The 14,577-nt window shown below is 32.8% G+C and overlaps 3 protein-coding genes across 4 annotated transcripts; 1 reads left to right on the top strand and 2 right to left on the bottom strand.

Moving 5' to 3' along the window:
• Positions 1-1,413: 1,413 nt before the first annotated feature.
• On the bottom strand, positions 1,414-3,059 carry LOC18044012 (40S ribosomal protein S26-3). Its single transcript, XM_006435839.2, has 5 exons — positions 2,985-3,059; positions 2,780-2,872; positions 2,311-2,395; positions 2,079-2,212; positions 1,414-1,603 (listed from the first exon to the last, which is right to left on the bottom strand). The coding sequence occupies exons 1-5, from the start codon at positions 2,985-2,987 to the stop codon at positions 1,532-1,534; spliced, it is 387 nt and encodes a 128-aa protein (XP_006435902.1). The 5' UTR covers positions 2,988-3,059; the 3' UTR covers positions 1,414-1,531.
• A 2,014-nt stretch (positions 3,060-5,073) lies between these two features.
• On the top strand, positions 5,074-6,900 carry LOC18044013 (cytochrome P450 CYP82D47). Its single transcript, XM_006435840.2, has 2 exons — positions 5,074-6,068; positions 6,157-6,900. Exons 1-2 carry the CDS (start codon positions 5,106-5,108, stop codon positions 6,778-6,780), a joined length of 1,587 nt encoding a protein of 528 aa, XP_006435903.1. The 5' UTR covers positions 5,074-5,105; the 3' UTR covers positions 6,781-6,900.
• A 3,310-nt stretch (positions 6,901-10,210) lies between these two features.
• On the bottom strand, positions 10,211-13,377 carry LOC18044014 (superoxide dismutase [Mn], mitochondrial). 2 transcript variants are annotated; one of them, XM_006435841.2, is made up of 6 exons: positions 12,947-13,376; positions 11,983-12,029; positions 11,767-11,892; positions 11,542-11,598; positions 10,801-10,878; positions 10,211-10,608 (listed from the first exon to the last, which is right to left on the bottom strand). In XM_006435841.2, the coding sequence occupies exons 1-6, from the start codon at positions 13,230-13,232 to the stop codon at positions 10,516-10,518; spliced, it is 687 nt and encodes a 228-aa protein (XP_006435904.1). In that variant the 5' UTR covers positions 13,233-13,376; the 3' UTR covers positions 10,211-10,515. The 2 variants fall into 2 exon arrangements, with proteins under 2 accessions (XP_006435904.1, XP_024041802.1); XM_024186034.1 differs by lacking the exon at positions 11,542-11,598 and having other exon boundaries at positions 12,947-13,377.
• Between the last annotated feature and the right edge of the window lie 1,200 nt (positions 13,378-14,577).

The raw sequence follows: 14,577 nt of genomic DNA on the forward strand, positions 1-14,577 counted from the left end.
ATGACCATGCCTAGTGACTATTGCAGGAGGGATACGTAGCAAGTAGGTCACACATTGCTTCCAATGCAATCAAGACAAATTGTCCCATGGTAGTATGCATCAGGATTGCCAAGGAACTTCAGGGCTGCCAAAAAACATAGGCTAAGTGATGTTGGTATGGACAAGACTGGCAGCAGAAGCCATGCCTAGCTTTTCCGGAAGCAATCAGAATTTAGCGATGTAACTGCGTCTCCGTAGACAGGAGTTGACTGCCCATATGCACCCAAGGGATACAAATATTTTTTTTTTAGGCCAACTGCAAGATTTTGAACGGAACGAAGGCCGCAATGAATTATGAAAAGGGTGGATTAAAATGATTTTAATTATATTGACTTGGAAGAAACCGATTCCTGAGTTTCAGTAAAAAATCATGAATTGATTTTAATATAGTTTCATACAAGGTATACTTTGACGCAATTATCACCGATTAACTAATATAACATAATTAAATTTAAAGTCATTTTGTTTAAATAAATCAATACACATCATAGCTGAAAATATAGACTTAGGATTCTTTCCTAGTCTTTTTTTTTTCCCTCTCGTAGTCTCTCTCAATATTCCAATTCTAGTTAAAAAAAAATTGACTTAATAGTAAACAAAGTGAAACAAGTCTGCCTAAATTATTAACATTAAAATTCAAAAAATTCAAGAGTCAAGACTACTCATTTTAGAGGCTATTAGAGAAAAAAGATTTGAAGAGGGTTCACGTTCAAAAATATAAATAATACATCATACAAGATCCTTAAACATTATTTGATATGTCATTACATTTATAAATGACAAGTCATTCAATTTTCACTCTAGAGTAAAGATTATACAAAATGTTATCTGCCATAAAATTATAAACAACATATACCGTATCTGACGAATTTCAAACAAATAATTTAACTCCAAGTAAGAATCAACAACATTTTACCTATTTAGTATCTTAATTTCTTTTGAATTCCAACTGAAATAACATTTATTTATTAAATGGTAAATTAAAAATTTCATGAGTTATGAAGTTCATCATAATGAGTCATATAATATTGAGAGTCAAGTTGAAACTCAAATATTAAAACTCCTAAATTAGCTAACATAAAATTAAGAAACTCATTAAATATGTATAAATGTTTATAATTAACTTATTTTGCAGCTAATTTTTCCAACTTGAAAACATGTTAATTCCAAAGGTCCCTTAAGATGAAGATTCCTAATTTCACCTTAACCTTGGTGTGACAGTAAGCTTGACTTGATAACCTTAAAAGGGTTAACAACTAGAGCCTATCAAACTTAATGGAACAAGTGTGAAATACCTTCTCAATATACTGAAATGAATTCCTACCACTACAAAATTTTATAATTGTCATTGAAATTAAAAATCCCAAAATTTTAACAATAATTCTTAAGACTTTGAAAAAGAATAAGCGGGAAACATTGAAACTTCCTACACAAAATTCAAGTGCTTGTAGGTATCTAAAACCATAATAGCAGATTAAGAATGGAATAGACTTCATGGGCGAACTGGAACTCCGATGGCTGGGCGTGGCGCTTGACCAGGCTGACCAGGCTTTGGCAAATCATCCTGAATGAAAAGGAAAAAAAAGAAAAAATATATATATATAAGAGCCAATGAAGAAAATTTTCAAGTACGCAAGCACAAATGAAGACCATATAAAACTGACAAGCTTAACCATTTTTCAAATGCTACAGAAATCACACAGCAACTATCCCAAGACCAAAAACATCCTCAATTTGGGCTTTTAGTTCCCGGTAAAACAAATGAAAAAGCTACCACACAGAGACATAACACTGTCTCCTTTTTTTCCTCACCCCCCCCCCCCCCCCCTCTCTCTGCGGCTAACCCAGAAGTAAGCTTTTTTAACAGGCTGAATGAGGATATTACTACTGGCAAGGAAATCCTTGTGATAAAACAGACTAGGTAAGTGGTCTATCTGCCTACATCTATAAACCATAAATCATTCTAAAAATCAATATGAACAGAGAGCATTAGCCAAAACCCTGATTAAAAAATCTCAATAGAAACATGCAAAAGATACCCTGCGTCTCATAAAACGCTTTGGTGGTTCACGGTTCCTGCGGTCAGTGCGCGAGCGAACCCTCACCACATGCGAGTGAATTGCACAGGAGACACAGTACTGCATCTTTGCATACAACTTAGGCAGAACATAGTCTGCATCAAATATAAAAGATTCCCATTATTTCCCATTCAAACAATACATAATTAATTACAAAATAAGAGAAATAATAACATGTGTACTAGATATTTACTATCATAGATGCAGGCATCCTGCACGTCTCTGACAGCAGCTTGCTCAACAATGTTCCTCACAAGGAACCTCTTGATGGCCTTGTCCTTTTCATCCATTCACAACCCAAAATTAAAAAAAAAAAAATTGTGTCAAATTACAATAAACAAAAGGCATATAAATTAATTTTTAAATGCAAACTTAACATCATTACAACAACTCTAGTCTAGTCTAACTGTATGATTTGACCAATACATCCGCAGAATTTATCATGACACAAGTTTACAAAAAATATGGAATAACTGAAAAAATGAATCTTCTTTCCCGTAATGCCACACAATTGCCTCATTTGGGGGGGCAAAATTCTCAATGTTCTTGATTTTTATCAAAATGACCAAAACAAAACAGGGAACCATGTAATACTAATAATAATAAAAAAGATACAATTTTAGTTAATTAAAGCGATACAAAAATCAAAACAAAATGCATACTTTGGGGCAGCATTTGCCGCAGTTGGAGCAGCGGATGAAGTTGACGTGGCCACGGCCGTGCTTGTTGCGGCCGCCGTTCCGGCGCTTGAAGGTCTGTCATAGAAAAAAAAATATAATAAATCAAATTTATATTAAATAAAAACAATTCTTTTTTTTTCAATAAGAATATTTTTGGAAATCAGAAAGATAAAATATTTTCGCAAACCATTCTGTTTTCTTAAAGGGATGAAGGCGGCGACAGGCGAGATTTGGTTGTTTGCTCGACTCAAAGTGCGGCAGGGCTTCTGAAAGTACAAGTTACGCGGCACTTTTATACGGAGGAGTGACTTTCCATAATTGCGAATTGAGGCCTCTTTTTTATAATATTTTCACATTGCCCCTATTATCTTGGATGGTGAGGATTGGATTATGATTATAGATAAGTAAATTCGGACGGACCGTTTGAGACTTAACGAGATAATGATAGATTTTTAAAAAAATTAAAATTTGATCATATTTTATAAAGGTAAATAGTTATTTTTATTTTTAAAAATTTAATAAATAACTATATTTGATCTCTTTTTATTTCTTTCGCCAACCTCCATCACTCAGTTAAACTTATGATAAATTTTTAAATAATTTGCTATCTCTCAACATAATTCAATACTCATAATATACCATTAGTCGAGACCTACTGTGATCTTCGAATACCAGATAATTTAATACACTAAAAAAAAAATACCATTATCATCAGTTCAATCCTTTTACACACACTCTTTCAACTTCTGCCAACTCTATATCTCCAGCAAAAGAAGTAGTGATGATCTCCCCTTTGCAATTTTTGACAACCATGTCTAAAGCCCAACCATCATTCCTTCTGAAGTTGAGATTGCTGCACGAGTGAAAAAGAATATTGAAATTGAATTATTAATTTGGAAGAATTTCACAACACAATTAAACAGTTATTGAATGTATTTGAGTCATTTGACCGTATATTTTTTTGTTAAAAAAAACCCATATCTAGGTTCAGTTACAAAAGCCAAATCTCTCAAATCATGTGTCTAGATTCAAGGACCACAAACAAGAGATTCCAAGAACTTGTTAACACCCTTTTAGAAAACTTGATTTTGGATTTTCATGCTTGGACAATGGCTTCTTGGATTCCTCTCCAGTGACTCCAATTTTGTCATACAATTGATTGAAATTGAATGGCTAATGCTCGATTGATACTCTTAAGTCTTATCGAGATTTTGAGCCCGGCATAGTTTAGGAGTTTTATAAGTTTAAAAAATGGGGTGGCTGAAAAATAGGCTGATGAAGAATTTAAACAAAAAAAAAAAAAGTTCGAATATCACTCAAATTTAATTCTTTTTTATTTAAAAAAACTGATGATTTTTATTTAAAAGAATAATATTAAGTCCCTCAAGTTTTTTATTTTTAACTATTTGTATCTTTTCTTTAAAACTTATTATACTCATAAGATATCAACAGTCAATATTCAAAATAACTTTTTCTAAATATCAAAACAATCATCATAATCATTATTATTATTATTTCGTGTAATATAGTTAAAGGGACAAAAATCTAAGGGTGAAATAAAAGTGGTATTTAATAGAATTTATATAATGACAAAAGCCAAGTGGACCCAAGTGATAAAACTGTTTAATTGATGGACAGAAGATCAATTTTCATTTGTGTTGCCGACACCACAGTTTGGTTTACGCTTCCCGACCCATGATATAGGAGAAGTCTATGTTACAGCTTCTGTAAGTAGCAGCAGCCAATAGGGAACTTCCACGGGTGCTAGAGGAGAGAGAAAGAGGTCCCAATGCAAGGTGATGGAAATGGGAAAGTTCGAAGCTGTTACTTGCAGCTTCTGCACCTTAGCCATGTCCGGATATTCAGGACCATGCACTTTTGTCATCCCAGACAATTTTTCATAATTAAAACAAAACAAGTGCTGCGTCCTGTGGCTGATATTTAGAGCAAATGAAGTTTACCAAGTCCTCCCATAAAAATATCATATCCCACCATTTTCTCCAACCATTTTAAAGGTTGAAATTACAAGAGAAGTCGTATCATATCTATGTACTATGTTTATCACAATTGTTTGGCAACCACCAAATTCGCCGTATAAAGTCATTGATTAATCAGAAAAATATACCATCGTCGAAAACTTCGCCATTGTGGCCCCTGATGTATAAAACTGACCATAGGATTAGCAAAGGTTTGTCAGCTAGCGGAACTTACGTGTACGTCATGCACACTTAAATGTTATCTATATACTGTGTAGGCATTGCTCTGACGTAACCTCTTCATTCAGAGTCCCCGAGTCAGCTGCAAGGGAATGGCCATGAATAATCTTTCAGCAGAATCAACTGTTGCTGCAGCAATTTCAGCCTTAGTGATATTCCTCTCAATTTTCCTATTGATTTCAAGAAATGGGCAAAAAAGGACACTCAAGAAGAAGCAAGCTCAACAAGCACCGGAAGCAGGGGGAGCATGGCCTTTGATAGGCCACCTACATATCTTACGAGGGTCAGAGCCAGCTCACAGAGTTTTGGGCAACATGGCTGACAAATATGGACCGATATTCACTATGAAATTGGGAGTGAAGCAAGCTTTAGTGGTGAGCAACTGGGAAATTGCCAAGGAGTGTTTTACCACAAACGACAAAGCTTTTGCAGGTCGCCCCAAAACAATGGCCACGGAGCTTTTGGGGTACAACTTTTTGGTCATAGGCTTCGCACCATATGGCAACTACTGGCGTCAGTCACGTAAGATAGCCACAATTGAGCTTCTGTCAAATCGTCGCCTTGAGAAGCTCAAACATGTACGTGAATCCGAAGTGAAGGCTTCAATCCAGAGGTTATACAAGAATTGCATAAGTAGCAGCAGTTCACGTAAAGTAGTTTCGGTAGAGATGATCCATTGGCTCGAGGGCACAGTACTTGACATTATTTTGAGAATAATTGCCGGAAAACGTTACACTTCACAATCACAAGAGGTTAATGATTGGCAACAGCAAATAACAAAATTCACTGCCTTGTCTGGTCAGTTCGTGGTGTCCGATGCGTTGCCCTTTCTGAGATGGCTAGATATCGGCGGCTATGAGAGATTAATGAGCAAGACAGCCAAATATTTTGACATCATTTTGCAAGAATGGTTGGATGAGCACAAGATGAAAAGAGATTCTGGTGATGCTAAGGGCGACGAGGATTTCATGTATGTGTTGTTGTCCTTGCTTGATGATAATGCAGAGCAGCTTCCTGATCGCGATGCTGACGCTGTCATTAAAGCAATATGCGTGGTATATTATATGCCCATGAAAAGCTTTTGTGTTTGTGTTTGTATTGTTATATGAATGTCACAGATTGCTTACTGCTTTTAATTTGCAGACTCTAATCGTAGCGGCTGCAGACACCTCAGTAGTTACGTTGACATGGGCTATTGCTTTACTTGTCAACAATCGCGATGTTCTGAAGAAGGCACAAGACGAATTAGACATTCAGGTTGGCACTGAAAGGCCAGTGAATGAATCGGACGCGAGAAATTTGGTTTACTTGCAGGCCATTATCAAGGAAACGATGCGTTTATACCCCGCTGCACCACTTTTACTACCTCACGAGTGTATAGAAGAATGCATCGTCAATGGTTACCACGTCCCTGCAGGCACCCAACTGTTTGTTAACGCCTGGAAGATTCAACGCGATCCATGTGTTTGGGAGGAGCCATGTCAATTTCAGCCAGAAAGATTTCTTACTAGGCATAAGGATATTGATGTTGGGGGACAAGATTTTGAATTGATACCATTTGGCAGTGGAAGAAGAATGTGTCCTGCAGTGTCATTTGGCCTCCAAGTTATGCAACTAATGCTTGCTTCATTAGTGCATGGGTTTGATTTTACAACCCCATCAGATGAACCGGTTGACATGGGAGAGGCAATGGGCCTAACCATTGCTAAGGCTACTCCGCTTGAAGTGCTTGTTAGTCCGCGCCATTCTGCTTCTTTATATGGTTAAAATTAGCTTGTGTACTTGTTAATGCAAATAATTAAGTTGTACTTTTCAACAACTTAGTCATAAAGGTGCGTTTATCTCTTTTAAGTGTCATGTCACTGCGTTTAGCACACTGCATTATGTTAATGTTAATGGTAAGTTTAATACATTATATTGTATGTTAATTATTTAATATTTGTTATCTTCCATTAAATTGTATCATATTGACGTTGTATTGTATTAATAGTGTATAATATTTGGTACTATATTGTATTATATTATTTTTTATTTATCTCATATTTGGTACTGCATTGAATTATATTAATTATTTAGATAATTAATTTAACTTATAAGTTGGGAAAATTCTTTTTTTTAAAAAAATACTAAATATTGAAGTTATAAATTGTAGAATTTTTCAATTTTCACATCAATTATTTTCAGTCTAAATATAAAATGTATCATAATTCTTTTGAACACATGTAAAATTAACAATTTCTAAAATTTTCTCTAGCATAACTTTTGTTTGTTCAACATTTCTCAAATGCATACCTTTTCAAATAAAGATCCAATCAAATAATCTAATCAAATAAATTCTAAAAAATCATAACATAAATAAATAGATAAATAGTCATCTAAACGTTAAGGATGCTAATAAAAATTTTACATATGCTACAACATACTAGGACCCTGATCCCTTAATAAAATGGATTGAACAATGCACTAAGCTCCTCATCCAACAATGAAAAAAAAATTACGTGAGTTTTTTTTTTTTTTGAAATTTATAATCTTTCATTAAAGAAATTTACGAGATACATAACAGGCATGAAACTTTGGCTACATTGGTTCCAAACCTTATGGCTTTAGCCTTTGCCAATTCCATCTCCTCTAGAAATTCAATTCTATTCATTGACCCCGTCATCAACTCTCCTCTTGAGTTTCTAATCACAACATCTACGCCTTTAACAACATCACAACTTCTAATAGCTGCATCCGGATCCCAAGTTAAATTCTCTGGATTGCATGTCATTTAAGAAGAAAAGCTTCACTTAACTACTTTGTAGGACTCTAAGGATGCATTTGAAATTGAGTTGGGCAGCTGTAACTTAAAAACTATAACATAAAAATATTTGGTAAACACTGGCTACTATAACTTTTAAGTTATGTTGATATGATTTTTCACTTGTATAATGAAAAATTTATTATATGTTTAATAATATTATCAAAATTATTATTTAAAATTTATATTTACTATATATTATTAACTTTTGTTTGATAGTTATAATTTTTTTTCTACAACAGCTATAACTTAAAAGTTACATCACCACAGTTCCAAACAAAACCTAAAAAATATTCAACACATCTCCATAAACCATAATTCTTTCTTGGTCTACAACGCAGTGATCATAGTAAATCTATTAGTTGCTAATATGTTTCTCAATATACCTTAATTCTTCTTATAACTAATACACTTTACAGGCCAAATTATACATTTGAAAATATTTTTAAGGATCACACAATTCAATTCAACTGTAAGATTATTGAACATCCATATCTAGACAAATTATCCAGGGTTTCCAATAGCACAAAGCCCAACTACCCATGTTACAACTTTTAACGTCAAATAAATGCAAAAGGCAAAACCCGAAAAGATCAAACACTTCCATTAAAGCTCTTATAGAGCCCAACTCCATATGAACTGAGCAGAACATGTCATAACCCCTTAATTAAACTCCATGATAAAAAAATTGGAGAAGCATTAAGTTTAATTTTTTATTTTTTCAAGTCTTGATACTAAGACATGAAAAAGATCTCGTTACTGCTGTCTAACTATGGATATAATCAACAATTCAAATCAATTCCCTAAATTAATTCAAGCTTAAGATCTGTTGTATCAAACTTAGAATAAGCCCAAAAAGTCCACATAAGTATAGGCCCAATAAAAAATAACTTTAGCACTTAAAAAATATTTTTAAGTAAAACGTTTAAAGGGCGAATCTTTTACAAAATATTAAAGGCTTGATTATATTAAAAGTGACCTAAGTCCATTCTTTGTAAATAATTACTTAGATTCATTTTCTACAAATATTATAGGCCCAACAAAATAAATGACCTAAATATTTAAGGGGTGAGTTTTCGATTAAGCGCCAAAGGCGTGATTCCACAAAGAGTGACCTACATTCATTTTTTTTTTGGTAAAAAATGACCTAAGTCAATTTTCTATAATAAATGATCTAGGTCCATTATTTACAAATAATAAACCAAACACTTAGAATATATTTATAAGTAAAACATTCAAATGGTGAGTTTTCGACAAAGGACCATAGGCGTGGTTCTACAAAGAGGGACCTACATCTATTAATTCTTTATAAAGAACGACTTAAATCCATTCTTTAGATTCTATTTGTAAAAATTTAATTCAAAAGATTGACTTGAGAATCAAAGGATTATACGGCAACCTCGGCACTCTTTGACAATTTGTTTTCTTTTGCAAAGCCTTTGACAAAAAAAATCCACATCTTAAGTTAAAATAGTCCATAAAGCTTAACGTAGAAGGATATTCGAAATAAAAAGTTAATTATTACGTACCAAGCAAAAATTTGCAACGACAAGATTCAATTCTTAAAATTTAGAAATCAATATCAAATCAGTAACATAATCAGCCATTCAAATCACACCTCAAATTAATTTAAGATATAGTAATTAAACCTTAACACTAATCTGTTGTTTGACGATTCAGGCGATGAAGATCAGGCACAGCGGTGAGGTAATGACTATAGTATCGCACGATGTAGAGAAAGTAGATTAGTACTTATGGTATCATGCAGCAAGTTGAAGGCGCAACAAATGTGAACTCCATGGTAGTATCAAGCGGTTGTGATAAATTAGGTGATGATGTTAGTGATAAAAGGAAGGAAAGGTTAAAGATTTGTTTCGATAGGTGGATGATGAAAAAAAATGAGATTTTGTTTTTTTTTTTGTTTTTTTGTTTTTTTTATATATAATACGAGCACGCCTAAACCCACACCCGCAAGTGGATTCGTTAATGCGTTAGTTGTAATAAACTCCTTAATGCGTTGTTGATGTATCGTATTAGTCTAACGCTATCATATTCGAAGCTTAAATACCATTTCCAACTTTTAAGTTGTTAAAGTTGTCTATATTGTGATGCTGGAACTTTTAAATTGTCAAGATGTAGAAATAAAACTACAACGATAAAATAAAAATTAATAGTATATAATAAATATAATTTTTAAATAATAATTTAAAAAAATAAAAATATTATAAATTTTTTATCATAAAAATAATTAATCAAATCAGCTTAATTTTTAAATTAAAATAATTAATATTTACCAAACACTTTAGTTGTAACTTTTAAACTACGGTTGTTCGACCTCAATACCAAATCGGCCAAACAGGGCCTACATATTATATAATTCAGGTCCCAAGCTTGGACTTGAACAAAGCATTGATGATGTTACGCCATTAAACAAATAGAAAATAGAAACCCAATCATACATATTCACAGATCCGTGCACATAGTGAGATACAAAAAGAGCATAAACCCCAATATTATTTTGGATGTCACATAAGGGATACACAAGTAACACTCACTGCAAAAGAAAGGGTGTCTGTCATCAGTTGCAAATTATCGTTTTATTGTCACTTCAGCGTGAAAAGCTGCAAGGGTATTCGCCTCTTGAACCCAAGAGAGAACCCAGATCAAACAAAGAACTCCATGCTCAAGGAAGAGCTCCAAGCTTAAGGGCATTCTTTCTGATACACATCACTAGCATACTTCCAGTTCATTACGTTCCAAATGTTTTTCAGATAATCTGGTTTGACATTCTTGTACTGCACATATAAATAAGAAAAATTATCTCAAACCAAGTAAAGAATCATTGCTGACACTAAATTAGTACATTTTCAACTCAAGATTACCAAACAGAATTATGGATCTCATCATTACCGATGCTAATACCCTACAAGTTTCTAAGATAAAAAAATTAACCACACAGTACAGGGAATTAAACTCTGCAAAATTACCTGTAGGTAGTATGCATGCTCCCAAACATCTATACCAAGCAAAGGAACCAGAGTTGGGGCTTTAGTCACCAGTGGATCCTGCAGCAGCAGTTCATAATTTATGCATTGCTTAGACAGTTAGAGAAGTTTTTTTTTCACTGATTACACAAGTTCATAGATTAAGTACAAAAGCAAATTCACCAGTCAAGCCACTGCCAACCGCCAACTCATGAAAAATTTAGATGTGTATATTATGTTCAGGGGATTAGGGTGATTTTAACCCCAAAAAAAAAATAATAAATAACAGTTCCTGGCATGCCACCCAGGCCGTCAGTCCTCATCCCCTGTCATGGGGGTAATGAGTTCAAGTCCTAATGGACTTGAAATTCCAACCTTGAAACTATTTGTAAGTGTAAGGTAGATCTTGCCTTTATTCAGCACAGATTTTTTTATCTATGCTCAATAGACCCCCAGGCTATGCTATTGTTGCAATGATTTAGTTTTAATAACAATAAATTGTAATGTACTACTAAAAGAAAGAATAAAAAACCACTTTTGATATGATAGTGAATCTTCTATATATATTTAAAACAAGGGCTAAGCACAAAATCATTACTATTACTTTGACTTGAAAATTCAATAGAAATAACTGGAACTGTTAAATTGAACAACATTAGAAACTTCAGACGGTCATTCCTTGAATGCCTTCTAAAAAAAAATGCTGTGAAATTCTTACCAAATTGGAGAATCTCATAAAATTACCTGATTTGCAGTAGTTTCAACCACAAGCCTTTTAAACTCTGTATCTAAACCAAGCCACTGCCAAAAGGAAGCATGTAAAGAAGCAAAGAATAAAATGCAAAGATGCACATTGGCTGACACATAGAGGCAATGACTAGAGATAAAGAATGAAACAATTGTAGAGACTTGAAACCAACAACAGTGATGAAACAATTGTAGAGACTTGAAACCAACAACAGTGCTTACCACCCATCCAGAGCCCTGCAAAGCTGCACCCTCAGCACTCATCTTTTGTATCAATGCTTCCAGAGAACCAAAATGCGTGTCAATAGCCCAACCAAGGGAACTATGTGGTGGCTCGCCACCTCCTTCCTGGAATAATGAATGTAGCATGTTAAAACATTAGACAACAGATTTTAAAAAAGGCCTTACGAAAACAATCTATAGAGAAGTTCAACTTACGTGAACAGGAGCAAGATTCTTCCAGAAAATTGAGTGGTTGACATGACCTGCATGACATATTACCATTTGACATGAACCAAATCAATAACAGATATCAAAACAAGAGCGATCATGGTTGAAGAGGATCGTAGGAAGCTTAACGGTAGCTGTTAGCCTGATATTTGTTCTTTAATTTGATAGATATTGAATATGAACTATTATGTTTCTCAACACTCTTCTTAAGCAGCATTTATTAACTTGAATAGTAAAATACTCATAACAAAATGAACTACGTTAAACATGATTGTTTCCCAATCACTTGTATTTCTAACACTACTCTCTCTAATGACCTACGGTTGGCTGGTATTTAAAGATTATGCATTTGCTTACTGCTGATAATACATTGAGAATGAACACACATTTGATAATTATCCTATGAATATCCTTTATCATTATTGTTCAAAGTAGCTATCTCAACACACCAAACCTCAAGTCCTGAGATGCAGTGCCTCTAAGAGCCACATCAACAAGAAAGAATTCTAAAAGAATCTCCAAATGAGATAGTGCATATTAAAGAGAGAGAAACACTATGTGATTCAGAGAGTCTTTTGAAACCTTTAATTTAATGTTATATTTTTTTTATCTCATAATTTAAGAAAAGTGTTATAATTATTATTACTTTTGTAGAGAAAAAAATTGATTAAGATAATATATATATATATATATATATATATATATATATATATAATCTTTTGAAAAATGACCTCCTTTTTCACTTTTCCAAATAAAAATTAGAATTTTTGGTGATGCTCTAAAAATTAATTCAATAATCATTCTAACACTAAATATTAATTAATAAAATTGATATAAAAATAAATCAAAATCAGTTCTTTCTTCTTCAAGTTCAGTTAAAATACAATAATTCAACAACATATACCTAAAATACAGTGAAAAAAAAATCAACAATAAAAAAAAGCTATCTAACCTCCGCCGTTGAACTTGATAGCGCCCTGCAACTGGACGACGGTGGAAGTGTCGACTTTGTTCAAAGCTTGAAAAAGCTGCTCGACCGCCTTGTTGTAGTTAGTAACGTAAGCCTGGTGATGCTTCTGGTGATGAAGCTGCATAATCTCTCCGCTAATCGCCGGCTCCAAAGCGCTGTAATCGTACGGAAGATCAGGCAGCGTGACCGTCTGCAGTCCACGTAGCCCTAATCCTACGGATTTACCCAAGCCTATAGCTTTTCTGGTGGCGAGCGAACGGAGAGCCATCGCGAATGAAACGGTGACGTTTCTTGATCGTTCGAAATTCAACCGAGACGAGCTAAATTAAGTCCAAGACGAGAAAGCTCGAAGTGTTGAATTTATAGTGGAGAGTATCGGGGAAAACAACCCACTGCCCACAGAGTGCCAAGCATTCAGCTGACTAATACGTGTACAAGAAGGCTTGGATAGACTTTTCAATGCATAATAATAATAATAATAATCATAATCATAATCATAATCATAATCATTATTATTAGCGTAATTTTTGTGATTAATTTTGTGATTACAAGAAGTATTTTATAATATTTAGATCAGTAAAATCTCTCCTCCATCACACAATTCACAAGTCTCAATTGATTTCCAGAGTTGGATAAGATGGCTGCTTCATTAAAACATGTTCTCCTTTTAATTTACACAGACCAATTTGGGCCAGCACATGTTATTCTTTTAAGTTATGTGGCCTTTTTTTTTTTTTTTAATCTTTGAAATGTAAATATTTTTATATTTATACTCTTGTAAATTATAAATATTAAACAAATAATAAATATCTCAAAGAATAAATATAAAATAATAAATTATAATCAATTGAATACAACTCTTTAATATTCTATATTATATATGTTAATCAATTTTAATTTAGTTTTTGATGTTTTTATATGAAAAATTTCATAAAAAATTATGAAGATAAATAATGCTAATTTGAAGAAAATAAAAAGATTAAAATAATATAGTCTACCACTATATATTATCACAAGTTATATAGAAATGGATAATAATGCTAATTGTTAAGTTTTATTTAGGTAATGATGATAATTAATTAATTAGATAGAGATATTTTGGATAATATTTTTTAATGATATCATCCATACTTTTTAGATTAAATAAAAAGCTAAAATAATTAGCTTAATAAATTAATGATTTAATGACTGAAAATTTTCATTAAGTTAGAAAAATAATCATACTTAATGACTTAACTAATTAAAATTAAGTCATTAAGTCAAAAAATAAACGGCTCCTTAGAATTGGACTTGCATTTGTGAAAGGCCAAGGGTGGTGATATTTTCTCTCAAAAAAATGTGTAAAACTCCACGTCCCCACCCACTTTAAAATAACAATGATAATATAAGTTCTTAACAATTTGGAATAAAGAAGAAATTTAGATAATTAAATAATTAAATAATCATTTTTTTAAAAATATATAATCATAAAATTATTTTAACTTCATCGAAGCTTAATTGGTACTAGTACTATTTCCTAATGAGATTATTAATTTTCAATTAAATTAATAAAAAATTGTATTATGGCACATTTTTTTGGGACAATTTAGTCATTTTTTGTGATAAGGATGAAC

This window comes from Citrus clementina, unplaced genomic scaffold (genome assembly GCF_000493195.1).
Source record: "Citrus clementina cultivar Clemenules unplaced genomic scaffold, Citrus_clementina_v1.0 scaffold_4, whole genome shotgun sequence".
In the NCBI taxonomy this organism is placed as follows: domain Eukaryota; kingdom Viridiplantae; phylum Streptophyta; class Magnoliopsida; order Sapindales; family Rutaceae; genus Citrus; species Citrus x clementina.

Coding starts and splice junctions, on each gene's coding strand:
- LOC18044013 (XM_006435840.2), top strand. CDS start 5,106: ATGGCCATGAATAATCTTTCAGCAGAATCAACTGTTGCTGCAGCAATT. Junction 6,069..6,156: donor TCATTAAAGCAATATGCGTG/GTATATTATATG, acceptor TTTAATTTGCAG/ACTCTAATCGTAGCGGCTGC.
- LOC18044012 (XM_006435839.2), bottom strand. Junction 2,213..2,310: donor GGATGCCTGCATCTATGATA/GTAAATATCTAG, acceptor TATTTGATGCAG/ACTATGTTCTGCCTAAGTTG. Junction 1,604..2,078: donor AGCGTTTTATGAGACGCAGG/GTATCTTTTGCA, acceptor CTTTTCATTCAG/GATGATTTGCCAAAGCCTGG.
- LOC18044014 (XM_006435841.2), bottom strand. CDS start 13,232: ATGGCTCTCCGTTCGCTCGCCACCAGAAAAGCTATAGGCTTGGGTAAA. Junction 11,599..11,766: donor TGCAGGGCTCTGGATGGGTG/GTAAGCACTGTT, acceptor TCCTTTTGGCAG/TGGCTTGGTTTAGATACAGA. Junction 10,879..11,541: donor TTGAAACTACTGCAAATCAG/GTAATTTTATGA, acceptor CTGCTGCTGCAG/GATCCACTGGTGACTAAAGC.